The sequence below is a fragment of the Pundamilia nyererei genome, unplaced genomic scaffold (genome assembly GCF_000239375.1).
Source record: "Pundamilia nyererei isolate P.nyererei 1_Seehausen unplaced genomic scaffold, PunNye1.0 scaffold00340, whole genome shotgun sequence".
In the NCBI taxonomy this organism is placed as follows: domain Eukaryota; kingdom Metazoa; phylum Chordata; class Actinopteri; order Cichliformes; family Cichlidae; genus Pundamilia; species Pundamilia nyererei.
This window is the reverse complement of record NW_005187741.1, coordinates 10,789-29,272: the sequence shown is the minus strand read 5'-3', so window position 1 is coordinate 29,272 and position 18,484 is coordinate 10,789. Positions and strand designations below refer to the sequence as shown.

The following is an 18,484-nucleotide window of genomic DNA, read 5'->3' as shown; positions in this document are numbered from 1 at the left end:
TGCCAAACGCCCGTTTTAAAAGCGCCCTTACATGTGTCATAATAACAATATAGCAGAAGCACACGGCGGGAAACACACACAATTATACACAAACTGCTGTCAGCTGTCATCGGTTTAAGAAGAAGCCCGGTCCGGGCTGGGAGGACCATCACGTCATTTTCAACATAAAACATCTTTTATCCTCGCCGGAGCGCCGAGTGCTGAATCCTCTTCCTTTTCAGGATGAGCCTTTTGTTCTGCAGCAGCAGCCCCAAACACTAATCAAGACCCACTGTCTGGAGACGGGAGGGTGACGGGGTGGGTGGGCTGTTGTTTTATTTTCAATGAGGCCCGTGTGCAGTAAATTCACTACTCGCTTTAGTTACGTTCAGCTGTATTCAACACTTTAATCACCAGCTTCACTGCAGAGATGAAGAAGTTTTAATCAACTGCTTTGAGAGCGCACACGTCAGCGTGTCTCACGTGTCACTTTATAAGATCCACCGTGTGTTGAAGAAGCGCTCGAGATCACAGCCAAAGCTGCGCGACGGTGCAGCTTTAATAACGAGTCGACCAAATAACTGGATACAGGTTTGTTTTCAGTCAGCACAGCTGTGAGACTCACAGGGTTCCAGATGGATGCAGATATGTGCGTGCTGTTTTATCTGCTTTCCATTGTTATTGCAGCAATAGCAGTATTGATTTAGTAACGGCACTTGATTAGTACAATCAGCAGAGGGTGTAAAAAATACAATAAAATGGATAAAATAAAAGTTTTTGCAACTGCAGGCAAACTCAGTTTCTGATAAATAAAAATGGCGACGCCCTGCTGATGAGAAGTTATTTGGCTAACCTCCCATTCCTGGCTGTTTCCTCTGCACTGTGTTCAGCGCTGCTCTGAGTTGTACGGTGCAGGTGATGATCACTGGAGGTCCTGCTCTGCTCTCATCTATGTGCACATTTGCAGTTTTAGCTCAGACCCACAGACCAACTTTTACTTTGAGCACTTTTATTGTTCCTGAGGTCGCCGTGAGTAAACTCAGAGGTGAGCAGCCTGTTTCCTTTGCCAACTGTCTGCAGTGCACTGAAGTGAAGTGAGAATGACGAGCCGGGAGAAAAGCATAGTTCAGAGGCGGCACGGAGACGAGAACCTGCAGAATTGAAAACGAGACAAAGAAAATATCCAGAGATACAAGAAAGAATGTTCCCTCCTCGAAGCTAAGCAGACATTTGTTTGCTTGAAGCTGCTCCCCTCTGTACCGCAGCTCTGCAGTGAGCCTCCACAATGATTTATTGCTTTGTTTTGATGCAAATGAAAGCCAGAGCCTTTCCTCCAAATGACTATCCCCATCGCTGCAGGCAGCCACTACTGAATGCTCCCTACCTGCCATCACAAGTAATTCTCAGCCTCAGGTAGCTGATTTACTGCCTAAACAGCGCTGAGTGCATAAACGCACAAAGACGCTCAAAGACACACGTAGAATACAGGCAGGAAGGCAGAGACAGTGGGAGTGCGCGTTGGACCGCAGCTAACACTGTGATCAGTGCAGCAAATTATACATGAGCTGAATGTAGTTACTGTACACGTTTGGGCCATACGTGAGCGCTCTGTGCAGTTTCACCGCGTGTTTCACTCAGGGTCATGTGGCACACGAGGGTTGTTTTGTTATAGTTACAGGTTGTCACATCCTCATGTGTTTGTTTGTTCTGCAGTACCCGTCCCGACCCCGCCACCCACCAAGCCCCCGACCACCACGCCTCCACCCACAATCCCTGCTGCCAAGGAAGGTAGGAGAGCAGTTCTAATACTGTTATTGATCGTCTCACCTTTCGATCTCTTTATGTTGATGTATTGTTGTTGATGTGTTTTGGTGACATCAGGCTGCATCCAAACAGCTTCTTTTATTTATTTCTTTTGCTCAGTTTTCAATAAATATGTATAAATATTTGACTTGTTTGTTTTTATGAAACGTTTTGCACAACCAGCTTTGATATTCTGATTCGTAGCAGGAGACCTTTTATTGTTTTACAGGTGTGCAGTCAGATATGTCAGTGGCCCCCAGCCCCCGGTACCGGTCCGTGAGTCGTTCGGTACCACGCTGCGAGATTTCAGGCTCGGGTGTGAAATTTCTGGCTTTCAGAGTTTTTATCGTTAACTTGGTTTGCCTGGTTTTATTGTGTCTTATTTTGAAATAAATATTTACGCGTTACCATAGCGACCGGAGAGCATTAAGGGGCAGAGAGGAGGACGTTACTCTCAATGCTGTTGGTGCATTTCAGGAGGACGCTGCTAATAACGTTACACAATTACACAGTACGTCCACGTTTACTATTATATTTACAGAGACAGTTTTTGTCGTATTATTTTATTTTGTTGTATTTATCTGCGACACCTTAAAGGCCGTGAAGATAGTGTCTGACATGAAACCGGCCCGTGGCTGCTGTGATATGTGACACACTGTCTGAGATTGGCACGATGACGTTTTCTTTATTAACATGACTGAAGTCATGATAAGTGGAGGACAGTGGGTGGATAGACTGTACTGTAGTATTTTACGTGTGGACTGTGTACCACGATTGGACGAAGCCTGGATGAGTCTGGAAAGTGAAGCCAGAGGCTCGAACAGGCTTTTCGGGGACCTGGTGGTGTTTCAGCTGCGCCCCCACAGACAGCTGTTCACGAGCCTCTCAGTTCACAATAATTCAGCTGTTAGGTGCTGTGATTGTCAGCGTCACATCTCTCCACCCGTCAGATCCACAAAGTGCTGCACAAGCCAGTTACATTATCACACAGCAAAGACGATGGTTTTGTAACCTGGTAACAAGAGTTTGAGATAAGTTCACGAGCTCTTTCCTCATCTGGCAGCCATAGTTACCAGTTACCTTTATTTACTTCTTATATAATCTTACAATGTGGAGAATGGATCTTTGAAAGGCAGAATCTTCATTCGCTGCACTTATTATTTAAGTTAAATATAATCTCTCTGTACTTGACACGAGCTTTAAATAGACTGCCAGGCGAGCGTTAAATGATGCACTTAATCTTCAATTTAAGGCCAACTGTTGCCTTTTTCACTCGGTGCTTTGTTTGTTTCCTCGTGTGGACGACATTGAATACTTGTACACTCCACTGGAGCGCCGTCAGAATAATAGCATCGTGTGAATGTGAATGAATGTCAAAGATGTAATGAAGAATATTCTCAACGAGTCTAAATGATGACTGCAATTAACGCAGAACTGCAGCTTCCACACAGCCACGAGACACTAGAGCCATTACAGCTAAAGAATGATCAAGTACGACATAATCGGCCAGAGGAATTCAGTGTGCGGATAGCTCTGAACATTAGTGAGGGAAGCTTCATTTTACCATGGAAATGTCCTTATATCAGACAACACTGCAGATCGCCCTCATCCTCACGATGTGACAGTGTCTCAGGTCAGGTTTTATCCTCAGATCATCTTTGCTGGGACAGAAAACATGTATATCAATGACACTGTTACAGGAAATATAAACCCAATCTGCAGCTACAAGCTGAAACCGATAAAAACTAAATGCATAAATACTTCCGTTCATTTTTAAAGTAGAATTTTTGATAGACGTCCTGTGAAGTATTTTGGGGGCAGAGTTTGATCCATATGCCCACCGATCAAATGTCACTCGTTAAAGAAGCAAATCTGCAGCAAAGTCTGAAACTTGCTGTAATTTCTAATGAGATCAGCTTCAGAGACATATCAGGCTGAGAGTCTCAGTAGACTTTCTCTGGATGTCACAGACAGTCAAAATGCTACTATAGAAGGAAGTAGGTCTCCTATTGGCTGCTTTTTGGGGTTCATGTCACTAAAACCTTACCTTGTTACAAACTCATCCTCACACGGGCAGGAGAATGAGAGCTGAACAAAGAAGAGCAATGCTTCTCACACACAGTAACATGTGACACACAGTGTGTCTGACGTCAGTGTAATTATAAACCGAGCGAGTCTTGGATCTGTTACAGCGGTTTCATTCTTCTCCTGCCGTCACCACAGAATCACCAGCTTCACTTTCAAACTGCCACAAAAGGTTTCATCACCTCTGAGAGAAGAAAAAAAACACTATCAGGTGAAATGAATGAGTCTTATCTGTTATCAGTTATGTAGCACGTGCAGCAGGTTAGTGTGATTGAGGACAGACGTGGGAACAAGTGAAGAGTGTTGAGAAGATGTAAGGAGTACTTTGGGGAGCTGAAGAGCATCGAAAATGAGAGAGAGAGAGAGAAGAGGATGGATGGAGGACAGTAAATCAGAAACCAGTCGTGGACCTCTGCATCCACAAAAGATCCACGATGTCCTTTCATTCCTGAATAAACCAGATTAATCAGAGCTGACCTGAAGAATCAATCCAGAGAGACCCAAACACGAACATCGACAGCAGCATGAGCTCGCTGCTTTATCTTACCATTAACAAGCGCTCTCCGTGGGACAGAGCAGAAATGTAGTAGTAAGAATGCACCAGCATAGACTCACTCTGCTTTCACGACACATTTATTGAACAAAAACAGAGAAAGATGCTGTTTACGTGCTGTCGGCATCAGCGAGGAACAAATAAGGACACATTTACACACAAATGAAGACCTGTGGTGATTTAGAGAGAAACGGAACGATCTGGACCGAGTCAGAAAGAATCCACTGACAACTAAACGAAATAAAAGCAATAAACCTTTCGGCTGCCCTGCACATAATGTGGAAATGTGCTTTCTGCATAAATCTTATTTGTGATGATCCAGAAAATTCAGAGGAATGATCACAGAGATCAACACATTCAAATCATTCTGGCTGACGAGGAGAACAGTGGGTGTTTCCTCCTCACGTGTTTGATTACAGCTTCCCCTACAGCCCCGGCAGGTACTTAGGAAACACTTCCACATGTCCCAAATATGGGATTCATAAAGTATTTCTTATCTCATCATCGTCTCATTTCAGTTTTTTCATCACTAGATGTGCACTAGCTTTATAAAGAGCATCATCATCTGGTCCCTGCTCAACCCTGAATAGGATAAAAGATGAAGAAGAGGAAAGGATGACTTCATCTTTTTACATCTTTCATCCAGTTTCTCCACATTTGATAAATTCTCTTTGAATTACTGCTAATATTTCAGTTGCATTTGATTTGAAATATGTTTAATTAGTTCAGCAACTCTCTAAAAAAACTCCACACATCTGTGGGTGGAGTCAAAATGCTGTAGTTCTGTACAGTCTTATGCCACAGGGGGGCGCTATACTGACAACAGAAAACAAAAAACAAAATCACTACTATCGCACTAAAGGTTAGAAACACAGTTCCACCTTGAAAGCTCAGGCTTGTTAGGATGACAGTAATGTGTAATACCAGCATAAAACTGTAAATCTCTCTCCTGCTTTCAGCTGCTCTGTCAATGTTCTGCAACCACCTGCAGTTTTGACAGCAGTGAACCAAAGTGTCCTTACCAAGAACGGGTGAATAATTCTAACAATCAACTTACAAAATATTATATTTGAGCAAAACAGCAATTTGAGTTTCACTCAATCTGTTTTCAGACTTCAGAACAAAGTCAGTTTGATTCCTCCTGAGATGTGTTTATGAAATGTTTGCAACAAACAAAGAGTCGAATGCCGGATTGAAGCCGTCTGCAGATCAATGTGGCGCCGGCTGACCCTTAAATAGGGTTTGATTAGAGGAGAGAAGGAAGTGATTGGAATGACTTTCGAAGAGCAGCAGAAGCAGCTCTGTGTTTTGCATTTAATGTGTTTCAATCGTTTACAAGTCGAAAGCTCTTTGAGTGCAATTAATCACAAGATTGCTTCACTCACAAGCTGCTTTTATTCATCGGTTTTCTAAATGAAGCCAGTTTGTTTATTTGCACGGCAATAAAGCGAACAAATGAAAGCAAGTAGATAAATATGTGTTTTTAATGATCAATTATCCTTCAAAGTAAAAGAAAGCCAATCAAATGTGATCACAATGAACGTTCCAACAAAACCCTTCAATCAGCTATTTTCAAGCTTCCATACAGCAGACTCACAACTTTTTACTTATTCCCATTTGAAGTGTTGCCTTTGTGAGTCAACCAGTTGCTGTTGTTATGTTTACTTCATGTTTCTCTGTCTCCTCGTTCAGTCTGTAAAGCTGCCAAAGCAGACTTGGTCTTCCTGGTTGACGGTTCCTGGAGTATCGGAGATGAAAACTTCCTGAAGATCATCCGTTTCCTGTATAGCACCAGTGGAGCTCTGGACCGGATCGGCCCGGAAGGCACACAGGTACCACCGAGGGCGGCGTGTTAGCCTTTAGCAAGCAGTTCTCTGAGAGCTTTGGCGTGTGTTGCTTCTGGTAGCTCTCAGCGCCGTGCTTTGACTGACAGGTTGTTGACAGACATGCCACAGAAATACCAGAAAAACAATGACTTGATGGGAAAATGTGCCTGAGGCACAGCAGGCTCCTCGTCCTCACTGTGGATGGTGGAGGTTTGCCGCGCGCTGCTTTGGCAGCACAATGAAAGAGATCATCAGTGGCGGTGTCAGCGCTGACTGTGGGTGGGGCCATCTACAGCCCACTGCACATACCACACCTGTTTTATCAATGTGTGATACAAATACAGTTTGCAGAAAGTGCTTTAGCAAAAATATAGATGTACTACAAAAACGTGTCTATTATTGGTATGAAGGTGTGTTATGAATATATATATATGCTATAAGTTTGTACAGGCTGTGAACAGGATATAAATATGAGAACTATACAGGAATATGAACTATACAAGTTCTATAATTATAACTATAATTATTATTGTACAGAGTGATTGTCTGTACAGCAGCTGCAGTGAGATATGTGGCTCCTACAGAGGTTCTATGAAGTGCTGGTGGGTCAGTCCCTGTTATTATTGTGTGTATGAGGGTCCAGTTGTTTGTTTTTGTCCAGTGTGTGTGTGTGTAGGTGGTTGTGGGTGTGTTTAGTCCATGAGTTTAACGCGGGTCAGCTGTCAGGAGGCCGAGGAGTCTGACAGCTGTAGGGAAGAATCATCTCAGCAGGCTTGAGGTCAGGTGACTGTTCGTACGTCAGAGAGCTTTTACGTAAACGTATCCAACAACTATCCAAGTAAGTTCACACAGTGTGGAGATAAACAGCAGTGACCCCAGCAAAGCTGCTTCCCTCTCCATCACTGCTCCTCCACCCTCCACACATGCAGGGACCGTCCTCTCATCTGTCTCACGAAGAAACCACAGCTGGATTCATCAGTGTCACATTGCAAATGTGACACTGATGAATCCATTGGTTTAATTCCCATCTTTATAGTCATGATTCTCAGCAGTTCTCTTATTATTATTCTTATTATTATTATTACTGCCGGCCTGTGTAAGTCGTGATTGTCTGTAGCTGTTAATGTGGAGACGTTTGTTCTAACGAAGACCATTTCACTCATGATGTAGCTGCATATTGAAAGCGGCCTGTTTATGTTTGCCAACACTATCATTGATGCATCACAGCTGATCATATGAAATCAAAATCATCTTTGTGGAAAGACTTTTCTTCTTACCAGATCACATTTGATTTATCTTGAGTCATATCTTCACTATTGTGGGACGTGGCAGGAATAAGACTACCACGTGCACAGAGCGGCCTCCTGGGTAATTCAATTGTAAAAAATCTTTAATCTTAAAGATTTGATTTCTCGTGGTTGTTTCTTTGGCCTCGCTCGGACCTCTTCATCTAAATGAGTTTCCCCGTCATCTGTAGGAGTGTCTGATGCACCGTAGATGCAAAGAAAAGGGAAACTTTCCAGGACAAACTAGAGAAAGAGAACCAACTGTTTACATACAGCAGTTTTCTCCCAGTTGAGCTAAACCTCTTTTTCACTCCTGTGTTCAGAGCCTCGGTGTAGCGAGTCAGCACCAGCGCCAAGTTTCCTGTAAGCTGCTCTCATTTAGATTTTTTGTTATTTACAAATAAAGAATGTTCCTGAGTGGTCTCCCAGGTGGCCACAGCCCACTTCACTCATGAAACAGCTCATCTGCACGCTCTGTGTTACAGCTGCTCACGTGTCTGTCAGTGCTCCTCTTTCCTCCCCGTTCAGCTCCGTTCAGTCACAGTGGCATCAAGTAGCGGCTCAGTTTGTCTGAGCTTTAGAGAACATTGTACATACTGTCTTTAAATGCTGTGATATACTGTAGAACAAGCGTGTATGTGACAAAGTAAACAAAGCAGAAGGTAAATATGAACGTCAGCATGATTTTATGAAGCAGTCTAGACTAAGAGCTGTGGCTCTTTCTGAACAACAACCTGGATGTCGATCAAAGTAACTGGAAAAATCAAATCTGCCCTAAAGAGGGTTAAACAGGCTCTCACTAGCAGCTCAAGCACACTGCCAGACTGATCCACTGGTGCTGGCCAAGAGCTCGCTGAGTGCTCCACCCAACTCACTGATTCCTGTACCTGAGGCAGCGAGCAGCAGCACACAGCCAGCCACAGCAGGTTCAAGCAGGAACAGATGGAGAAGGAATACAAACGTTTTGAGTTCAAACAAACAAAAAATAATTGCTTAAAAATATGTAGCGTGGGGTTAATGTACCTCACTGTTTTAAATTATTCCATCTTACACAGCCTGAGTCTTTGCCCGCTGCAGGCGTATCATCCGCCCGTATTATCTCATACTTTATTATTGAAAACAAAACTCTATCCTCCATTTTTCATAGTTTTTAAATGTAATAATTCTTAAAGACCTGTCCAGTAATAACCTGACTTGTTAGGAATGATTTTGACGGGAGAATCGAGGCTCTCGTTGCAACCCTCCTCCGTCTCCATCCTGGGCATCATTATCCTTCTCTGCTCTTTGTGGTCGTTGCAGTCGCTCTGTACCAGCCCGGGCTGTGATGCTGATCACGTGTAGTGATGCTGAATGTGGTTTCAAATAGAATCACGGTTGTATAAAAGTAATACAAACATGATGTTCACTTTCTAAAGGATGACCCCATTCGAGTCTAAAAGGAGGATTCATGGAGATCAGCTTTTCTGTATTCTGTGAGGGTGCTTCTTCTCATAGTCTCCTCCTAACCCTCGTCTCCTTCACCTAACAGTGGCCTACTTCCTCTTTTGGTTTATTAGCTACGTTCATGTGTTTTGTGACAGGTGGCTATTGCCCAGTTCAGCGACGATGCCCGGACAGAGTTTAAGCTGAACTCCTACAGTGACAAGGAGGGTCTGCTGGACGCCATCAACAAGATCTCCTACAAAGGAGGAAACACTAAGACAGGTGAGGACGCGCACAGCATGCAGGCTGCTGCTTTTCTGTGAAAGCACTGTGTATGAGTCACTGACGCTGGACGAGCGTGCTGCTGGAGTCTGCTAGAGTTTCAGGATGACAGATGTTGGCGTGCGCGCTTGACGCCGGTGCGATACAGTGTACGAATGTATACAAGCTGTGCGACTGTGACGGATCCAATCCGTCTTTACCGCGGCAGAAATAATCTCTAAATGTGAGAAAGACGCCTGGTCGAGACAAATCCACAGTGTAACGTGCACACGCTCAACACAACTCCCTCGTGACGTTATCAATGCTACTGAGCAGGAGGCGACCGCAAACAGAAAATTAAATCACTGTGGAAAAGTGTGTTGTCCTCTCGGCTCTGTGTCAACATGCGTGTGCAAGTCGAGCGTGTTCATGCATAGTCTTATTCATGGATGTGTGTGTGTGTGATGAGAGGAAGTCTGCAGGGAAGCAGTGAGAGTCATTAATCGCTGTTTACAAAGCAGCGCGGGCGGTTTCTCCTACAGGAATGAGACTGAGGAGAATAGATTTGTAACAGCGTCACCGGTGGGGAGGAATTCTCCCACTGCTGATGCGTTGCTGTAAAACACTAATCCTCCGTTTCTCACAGGAAGCAACAGTTTCTGGGATCGCCGCGTTGCAATTAGTGCTTTCTGTTGTTTCCAGAGGCCTAGAAAACGTCTGATCTCTGGATGTACTAACGGCCGTGCAGCAGCCTCACATCCAGGCAGGTGCTCATGGATTTGTTAATGACTCAGTCAAGCTGTGGTTTAAGGTGTGGGTCTGAGTAAATATACAGAAAAGAGACAAAAGAGGCTCAGTAGATGATCATTATTTGACTTTATGGGTTTTTTCCATTTATGCACTAAAGACATAAAGTGCACTAGTTCCAGAGTTTCCTGATTCTTAAGCAACATGAAGACGCGGCGCCGGGAAACGTCATGACCAAACACCAAAGAAGAAGACACAAGTCAAGAAACAGCTTATAATCACAATATATAACAAAAATAGACATAATAATACTACTAAAAATATAGTCATCTTCATCATTGCTCATTATGTTGGCCGTTGCTTTGTTAATTCTGCAAAATGAAATGAATATTAAAGCCTATGAAACAAATATGAAGCAGTGGAAAAACCACATGAGCCTGTATGAGCACATTTATAAGGCATGAAAACAGAAACATTCAAATAAACATCTAAATATTAATATGTGATGGTAACTGTTGGTAGTAATGTGTAAAATTTGATCATAGTTGAAGAGTGTGAGTCAGTCGGGGGTCCCGGGTGTCTGGTGGGTGTCTGAGCCTGCAGCACAGTGGCTCTGCAGAGTGGGGGGGGGCAGCCTTAGATGTTGAGCTGGTCCTCCAGCTGCTGCAGAAACATGAATTCTCTTCACACATTCAGTGAAACTTGTGATGTGATTTCCCTGGTGGGACGCTCTGATGCAACACTCTCTGATGTCCTGTACATCAGCAGGGCATGCATCAATAATCCTGTCCTTTCATCACGATTAATGCTACAGTTTGGAGTCAGATCTTCATCCTGCACTGATGAATAATTAGCATGAATTTTGAAATTAACTGATCATGTCAAGTTTATGTCGTACAAACCCTTGCGCTTCCTTTCTTTCATGTTTTTAATACTTAACTCTGTAAACGGGGATCCTCTGAAGCTGATGGTGCTGCAGGATTTTCTGACTTCCTCTCAGAATAATGTCTGCAGCTGAAAATTGATTAATTTTGATTTCCCATCACTGCCAAGTCCGCTGTGACAGACCTGCAGCTCCGCTAATGACTTTTTTAACCAGAACAGATGGTGTGAAGTCAAATCAGCATAATAAAAAAATCCTCTGGTAATAGACATGTTGTTTCAAATAACTCGTCTGCTGCTGTTTCTCAACTACTGAGAATACGAAGCTGAAAACTAAAAGTAGAATATTTGGAGTTATTGGAGATGGTTGTTCTGTCTGCTCACTCAGGTCGAGCCATCCAGCACGTGAAGAAAAACATCTTCACAGAGGAGGCGGGAGCGAGGAGAGGAATCCCCAAAGTCCTCGTGGTGCTCACTGACGGTCGATCTCAGGATGACGTCAACAAAGTCTCCAAAGAGATGCAGATGGAAGGTCAGTTGTTTCTGTGTGAAGCTCTGAAGAAGGCCTAGAGCTGCGGTCTGTGTTACTGGAAGGCCAAACTTCATCTGCTCCTCCAGTTTTCCTGCAGTTGGAGACATGGATCTTTCTCTCTCTGAATTCCCATCAAAGGTTACATCGTGTTTGCCATTGGTTTCGCTGATGCTGACTACGGGGAGCTGGTGAGCATCGCCAGTAAACCCAGTGACAGGCACGTCTTCTTTGTGGATGACCTGGACGCCTTCAAGAAGATTGAAGAGAAGCTGGTGACCTTTGTGTGCGAAGCTGCTACTGCCAGTGAGTCCCTGACCTGACGTTAGAGCTAAATGTAATCCTGAAGAGATCCCTGCACTGGACATTATAGAGTAAATTATACAACATGTGGTGCTTTTTCCGTACATTAATAGAAATGGTTGAATGTGGTGGTTTTTAAATATTTGTCATCAGACTCACTTTTTGCCTTTCCCAGCGTGTCCGGCTGTACCGATGAGTGGCAGCACGATGCCAGGTAAGAGCTGGAGCGCTACTGCAGCCAGCCTGCTGTGTCCATGTGTCCATGTGTCCACGTGTCCACGTGTCCACGTGTCTCAGTTATGAGTGCTTACAGAATAACTTCAAATAGGAAACAGAATATAAATCAAGTGTGAGCTGTGGCTTTAATGTGTTTGGATGAACACAATAATGTTAAAGCTCTAACCCTTCATTTCAAACAGTATGGAGAGCCAACACTGCCAACACATGTACAAACAAATAACTTAAACAACGGAGAATGTTGTTCATCAAAATGTCATTAATCATCAACATATCATTCTTTTTTATTATTATATTTAACTTTTCAGAATAAGCTGTTGCTCTGTTTTATTTCTTCTGTATTTTTTCTTTTCATTTTAATACATTTTAGTTATTTGTTTTATTTTATTAGCATAATTTACATATCCTCTTTTTGTGTGTTTTGAATAAATGCAAAATCAAATTAAATGGTATCTGTTTATCTGACATGAATAAATAGATTTCTATTGGTTTTTGCTGCATTTATGTTCATTAAAAATGCAGCAATACATTTGCTGAATATGAGTAAGGGCCAGTATTTAACAGATGGTGTTTACTGTTAGCAGAGACATCTGTGGTATCACATCAATATCTTGCTGGGCGAATTGAAGCTCTGAAAGACAGAACAGGGCAGATATGTTTTATAATGAAGAGCTCTGACAAACGGCAACAACAGCTGAATAAAAGATATTAAGCTATTTGTTATTCAAACATCATCATCAGCCCCAGATTTCACAGTTGGCACATGTTTGTATTATATTATATTATATTATATTATATTATTATATTATATTATTGAGTCACTTTGTTATTTCCTTGTAATTATTTTTATTTTTGGCAGTTTTGGCCCTCTATACTGGTGAAAACTGGTATGTTTAAAATGATTGGCTGAATTAAATATCTTGTATCCTGCTGTCATGTCTTGTATGTCTGGACTGCTTTTTCTGCAGCTCTATATTTCTTTACTTACAAATGTACAAATACTTCCTGAGCTTTTTTGCTGCTTTTCTGCTTGTTGTAACTTGTTGAGAACTCATTGAAATGGTTACAACAGGTGATAATTGCTGCTTGTGTCATCAGGCTTTCGCATGATGGAGCTGTTCGGGCTCGTGGAGAATCGGTACAGCAGCATGTCTGGCGTTTCCATGGTACCCGGCACCTTTAACACGTTCCCCTGTTTCCACCTGCACAGCGACGCGCTGCTGGCACAGCCAACCAGGTACACAGGACACAGTCTCCACACTCATAAAAATAGCACCTTATTTATTGGAAGTTTCACTGCTGCACCTTGATGGAAGAGACATCATAGCATGTTTTTCAAAGACAGATGAAAGTGCAGCAAATAGCTTCTGGAAGGAGAAGCAAGCTTTGATTTCACCAGCTGAGTATCAGCATCCAGAGCCCATAACCCTCACTGTTTGACCTAAAAGAGACATCACCAATGAGGACGTTTACCCGGCTCTGATGTTTTCACCCTGGCTCACAGGTACATCCATCCTGAGGGGCTGCCTTCTGACTACACCATCACCCTGCTGTTCAGGCTGCTGGCCGACACTCCCGAGGAGCCTTTTGCGCTCTGGGAGATCCTCAACAAGAACAACGAACCTCTAGTGGGCGTCATCCTGGACAGTGAGCTGAGACGTGTTTATTTGTTTCCACTTTATTTCTAGACTCAAACCTACCAAAATAAATCAGTGAACACAGCATATTTACCTGATGTTAATGAAAAGGAGAGTCGGGTACGGTGCAAGCTGCTGTTCTACTTCTGTTAAACTCGAGTTAAAATTCTGAACAAGATTGTTGCTTCTTATAAATGTTGTGTTTTATTTGTTGATTTATGTTTTTTTAATTCTCATGTTTCTTCCTGCAGATGGAGGAAAAACTCTGACGTTTTTTAACAATGACTTTAAAGGAGAGTTTCAGACGGTCACCTTCGAGGGGCCGGAAATAAAGAAGCTCTTCTTTGGAAACTTCCACAAGGTCAGAATCACACCTGACCTCCGCTGTCTGTTTGCCTGACACATGGATGATGATCGTCTGATTGGCTGACAGGCTAGAGAATAATTTGAACTTTAACCCTTAAGTATTTACCAAGATGATGTGTGACATAGTTGTTGTACAGTCAGCAGAAATCATACTAGCAAAATATTTTATAAGCAATATTAAAAACACAGTGAAGACCAGTGGAAGCTGGGACAATGTCTGTCTGTCCTGCACATTAACATACAGTCTGTGGCCTGATGGAAGCTCCTTTGATAGCTAAATACAGCTGCGTGCAGGTGTGGGAGGTCCTGCATGCTGCAATCACACGTTGAAGGTGCTTTTAGTTTTTAGGGTGGGGTAAACCGAACCCGCTGACAAAGGAACATGTAAAAACAAAGCAGATGCAAGAAATAGTTTGTGATGCGTCCAAGAGGGAAAACGTGTTGGTGGAAGTGTTTGAAGCAATACAGGTCCGGTAATATTTTACTGAGATTTTAAGTAAGTAAAGTTTATTTATTAAGCGCTTTTCATAGACAGGCAGTCACAGAGCTGAGCATGAAGGGTGAAATAAACAGGTTAAGTGATGAAATAGAAAATATAAGCAATAGAAAGGGTTAAATGTTTAAAAGCGTTGATCAACTGAAGGCTTGTTTGAACAGAAAAGGTTTTATCTGCTTTCTAAAGGATTCCACAGAGTCAACCAATCGCAGCTGTGGTGGTAAACTGGTCCACAGACTGAAAGGCTCCGCCCCCTTTGCTCCAACAAACTCTGAGCCTGTGAGCAGAGGCAACGAGTATTAATAATCTGGGGCCAGTGTACTTGCTAGAAGATGTTAGTAGCCTGGCTGCTGCGTCTTGTGTAGTTTGGAGGTGATGATTGTAGGTGGTCAAACATGCTGAGAAACTTTCCCTTCTTTAAGTCTTATTGGTGTTCTTATGCAGTGGATTGCTTAAAATTATATAGATGTTTTTCCTCTGGTTTGTTGACTGACAGCTTCACAGGTTTCTATTGACAAGCTCCGGTCCTTCCCTCCTTCCCTCCCTGCACTCGTTCCTCTGCCACGCGAGGCCCTGTCGAGCAGTGTGACAGTAGTGGAAGTCCTGACAGGCGTACTGTAGTCGAGTCATGCCCCGAGCCTGAACCTGCTTGCAGTCGTGTTGTGTTTTTGTCGGCGTGTCAGAGCCGAGGGACGCTGACTGATCTGCTGTCTGCGCGCTGTCAGCAGAGCTTATCCTCCTTACCTTTTCACCCTTTGTTCTGCTTGCTCTGCAAGTGTGTGCGCGTCTGCCTCTGCATACATTTTTAAATCCTAGACCAGCATCTGCAGCGCCTACCTGACAAGTCTGTGTGACATTTGTATAGGACTCTGTGATTATGGATCAGAGGACTCAAATGATTTGATAGTCAGCTCAGTTTGGCAATTATCCTGCTTTTAAGTACTTTGAAGATTAAAAAAGTCTCCTGTAAGTTCTCAAGTTCACTTTTTCTTAAACTTTTTCTCAGTTATTTGACAAACGCAGGATGTGATGTGTTGTAGTGGCTAAAAAACGGACATTTGGAAACATGACTGAACATCTACACTGCACACACTTACTGAGAGCACACATGTGGGCATCCACAGCTTTAAACCTGGTTTACATGTTCCAAAAAAAAGGTTTTAGGTTCTATCTCTTTAAGACCGCCCACTTAAAGATCCCTTTCTTCTGATTGGCTGCCCTCACTGGTTTCCTGTTCTTGAACATCTGGATGTTAGTGACATCATCATGCAGTATGAAGAAAGGTCTGCAGTTGCTCTTGTTTCATCATTATTATTATTAGGAAGTTGGGGATGTGTAGAAATTCTAGTCCCGTCCTTCCAAATATAAAACTCATGTTAGCTTCAGTGCAACACGTTCAGCTCTTCAGCTGCGGTGACTTCCTTCTCACTTTCTCGCTGTATTAACATTAAATTTAATGTTTAATTCCAAACGCAACACAACATTAACCAAAGTCGACATCAAACTGTCGAAGAACCGCAGATTGATTTCTGCAGTGGAAATGAATCTGACTTTTGCAGGCATTAGTAATCTGAATTATTATAATCATTTTTTCAACCCATAATTTTGCAGACTATAATTATCTGAGGATGCAAAGCAGCCAGAAAAGTATTTCATCCAACATTAAGATCCCACCTAAAAGTAAAAAAGTGTGTTTATCTCCTGTGATCCAGGTTATTACAGGAGCTTTGAAGGCTTCACAAACGTTCGTCTCCAGCTGTCGGAGAAAATAGAAACATTTCTTCATCCGTGCGTACGTGTCATAATTTGATGCAGGCATATAGAAACTCAAATTACAGAGCAGACTTTTTGGGTTTACAGCCTGTTGTCTTTATAGCAGCATGCGTATGTTTAGCATTTTGAGTGTTCGCTCTGCCAGGATAAACATAGACCCTTTTAACAGTTTAATTTGCACTTTTCAAAAGTAGCGAAACACGAACAAACAACTCGGATGGTCCAAAAACAGCTTCTCTGTAAACCGCATCACTTTCACCAACGCACAACAGTGCACTTACAGACGGAGGTCAGTGGGGTTTCAAGGTGTGTTAGTGTGTGTGCATTTGTGTGTACTGCTGCTGTGAAACCAGCAGAGTCGCTGACGGCAGCCTGGTGGTCTGCTGCGATATTGGGAGAGGAGGGGTAATGGTGTCGAGGAGCCACTCGGAGGAGACGGGCGGCGTTTTATCCGCCTCGCAGTTCAGCTCTCGACTGTCCGTGATGGTGACAGTAATACCTGTGTGTGTCTGTGTGTGTGTGTGATTATAAATAGTGATGTCACTCAGTGAGATAATCTTAGTCTCAGTCTACTCTGCTGGTTTGTGTCCCAGTTCCAGCTCAGGCTGTGCAGCTGCTGTAACACTGTCCTGTGGGAACAGTGCAATGTGCTCCCTGTGGGGTGTTTTTCCTTTAACATAAAATTAATTGGATGTGGCTCATTGCATTATTTTATTCCAGCCAAATATCCTTCAGTTCTCTTTTAACCTTATTAAAACAGTTTATTAGCTGCTGTGTGTTTTAATGCACATTTAAATGCAATTTAATAATAATAATAATTTAATTATATAAGTGCTGGAAACAGTTCAAATATAGTTGTACTCTGTGATATTCTGTTCCTGTTCTGTGGGGCTTTTTAGCCTCCCTGGGTGAAGGTGCAAAGGTCAAAAATCCCCTTTGACAGAAAGAGGACAGACCTGTGCCTGGACTGGTGACTGAGAGGAAGGAGAAAAGAAATAAGTTCACATGTGAAGTAAGAGAGAAGTCGTGCGAGGTCTCCCAGCAGTCTGAGCTGTAATGTTAAATCCTTTGAGCTGTTCTTGTGTGTTTAATGTTTGTGCACTGTTGGTGCTCGGTGTTATTCGACTGTTCCTGTGTCAGTGTGTGAGCACCGCACTGACAAACATGAAGAACAGCTCGGTCATGTTACGGCTTCACAGGAAGAGGGCGCTGTTCTCCTACTTTCTGCAGGCCGAGACGTCTGCAGGGCTTCTAAATGCTGCTGATGTTTGTGAGGAGTCATAATCATCACAGATATTAATAATAATTGCTTCTTTATTAACAGCATTTATCACTTGTTTTGCATTCATGTTTGGACCTCTAAAACTTTAAACGAGTGGCTGTATCTCTTCCTTCTCTGCAGCTTCACCTCGCCATCAGTAAGACGAGCGCCAAAGTGTTCGTTGACTGCAAGATGGTGTCTGAGAAGACCGTCAACGCAGCAGGAAACATCAGCACTGATGGGCTGGAGGTTCTCGGTAGGATGGTCCGCTCCCGAGGGAACAAGGACAACTCTGCACCGGTGAGAGCAGCACGCACACAAATACTGTGAACTGCAAAGGAAGCTGCTGGTTTGAGCCCCTGCTCCCTCTAGTCTGCATGTTGAAGTGTCCTCGGGCAAAATACCGAACCCCTGATGAGTCCATGAAATAGTGAGTGTTGGAAACACTTTGAGTGCTCAAATATAAGAACCAGTCCACACATCGTGGACGTTAGTCTGCTATAAAAATGAAATATCAAAATGTTTCTGCGTGTTTCGGCCTTTTATGTGAGCCCAGAATAAATGTCAGAGTAAATCTCATTCAGTTACATTTAAGGACCCTGCAGTAAGTCAGAGAAAACCCCAAACAATCAGATGACTCCCTGTGAGCAGCACTTGGTGACAGCTGGAAGGACGAACTCCCTTTAAACAGGAAGAAACCTCCAGCTGAGCCCGGCTCACAATGGGGCAGACCAAGATGCACTGTGGGAGCAAACCAGAGAATAAAATTCATTACTAATGGTTAAATGCATCTGAACTGTTGTGACAAAACAAGCTGCTGAAAAAGTAGCAAACGAAAACTGTTGTGAGCCAGCCTCATATCACCTTTGGGCTTTTGGAGCCTTGACCTGACTTTTAAAAAGTTCTTGGAAATAAAGCTCTATGCTGCTAAAAAATTACAAGAAAAATAGATATTTGCAAAATTCTGCCTAAATATGTATTTTACCTGGTTAATGTGTGGCGGGCAGGGCGTGGTCTGCAGCGCCGCTGCAGGGGAGG

The 18,484-nt window shown here is 43.1% G+C and overlaps 1 protein-coding gene across 1 annotated transcript in view; it reads left to right on the top strand.

Moving 5' to 3' along the window:
• The window catches only part of col14a1b (collagen, type XIV, alpha 1b), a 137,018-nt gene that overhangs the window by 114,245 nt on the left and 4,289 nt on the right, over window positions 1-18,484 (top strand). Inside the window, exons 24-33 of the mRNA XM_013915650.1 lie at window positions 1,693-1,767; window positions 6,113-6,252; window positions 9,113-9,236; window positions 11,233-11,376; window positions 11,515-11,679; window positions 11,852-11,890; window positions 13,012-13,150; window positions 13,418-13,560; window positions 13,802-13,911; window positions 17,588-17,746. Coding sequence (XP_013771104.1) covers window positions 1,693-1,767; window positions 6,113-6,252; window positions 9,113-9,236; window positions 11,233-11,376; window positions 11,515-11,679; window positions 11,852-11,890; window positions 13,012-13,150; window positions 13,418-13,560; window positions 13,802-13,911; window positions 17,588-17,746 — 1,238 coding nt within the window. The remainder of the gene's footprint in view (window positions 1-1,692; window positions 1,768-6,112; window positions 6,253-9,112; window positions 9,237-11,232; window positions 11,377-11,514; window positions 11,680-11,851; window positions 11,891-13,011; window positions 13,151-13,417; window positions 13,561-13,801; window positions 13,912-17,587; window positions 17,747-18,484) is intronic.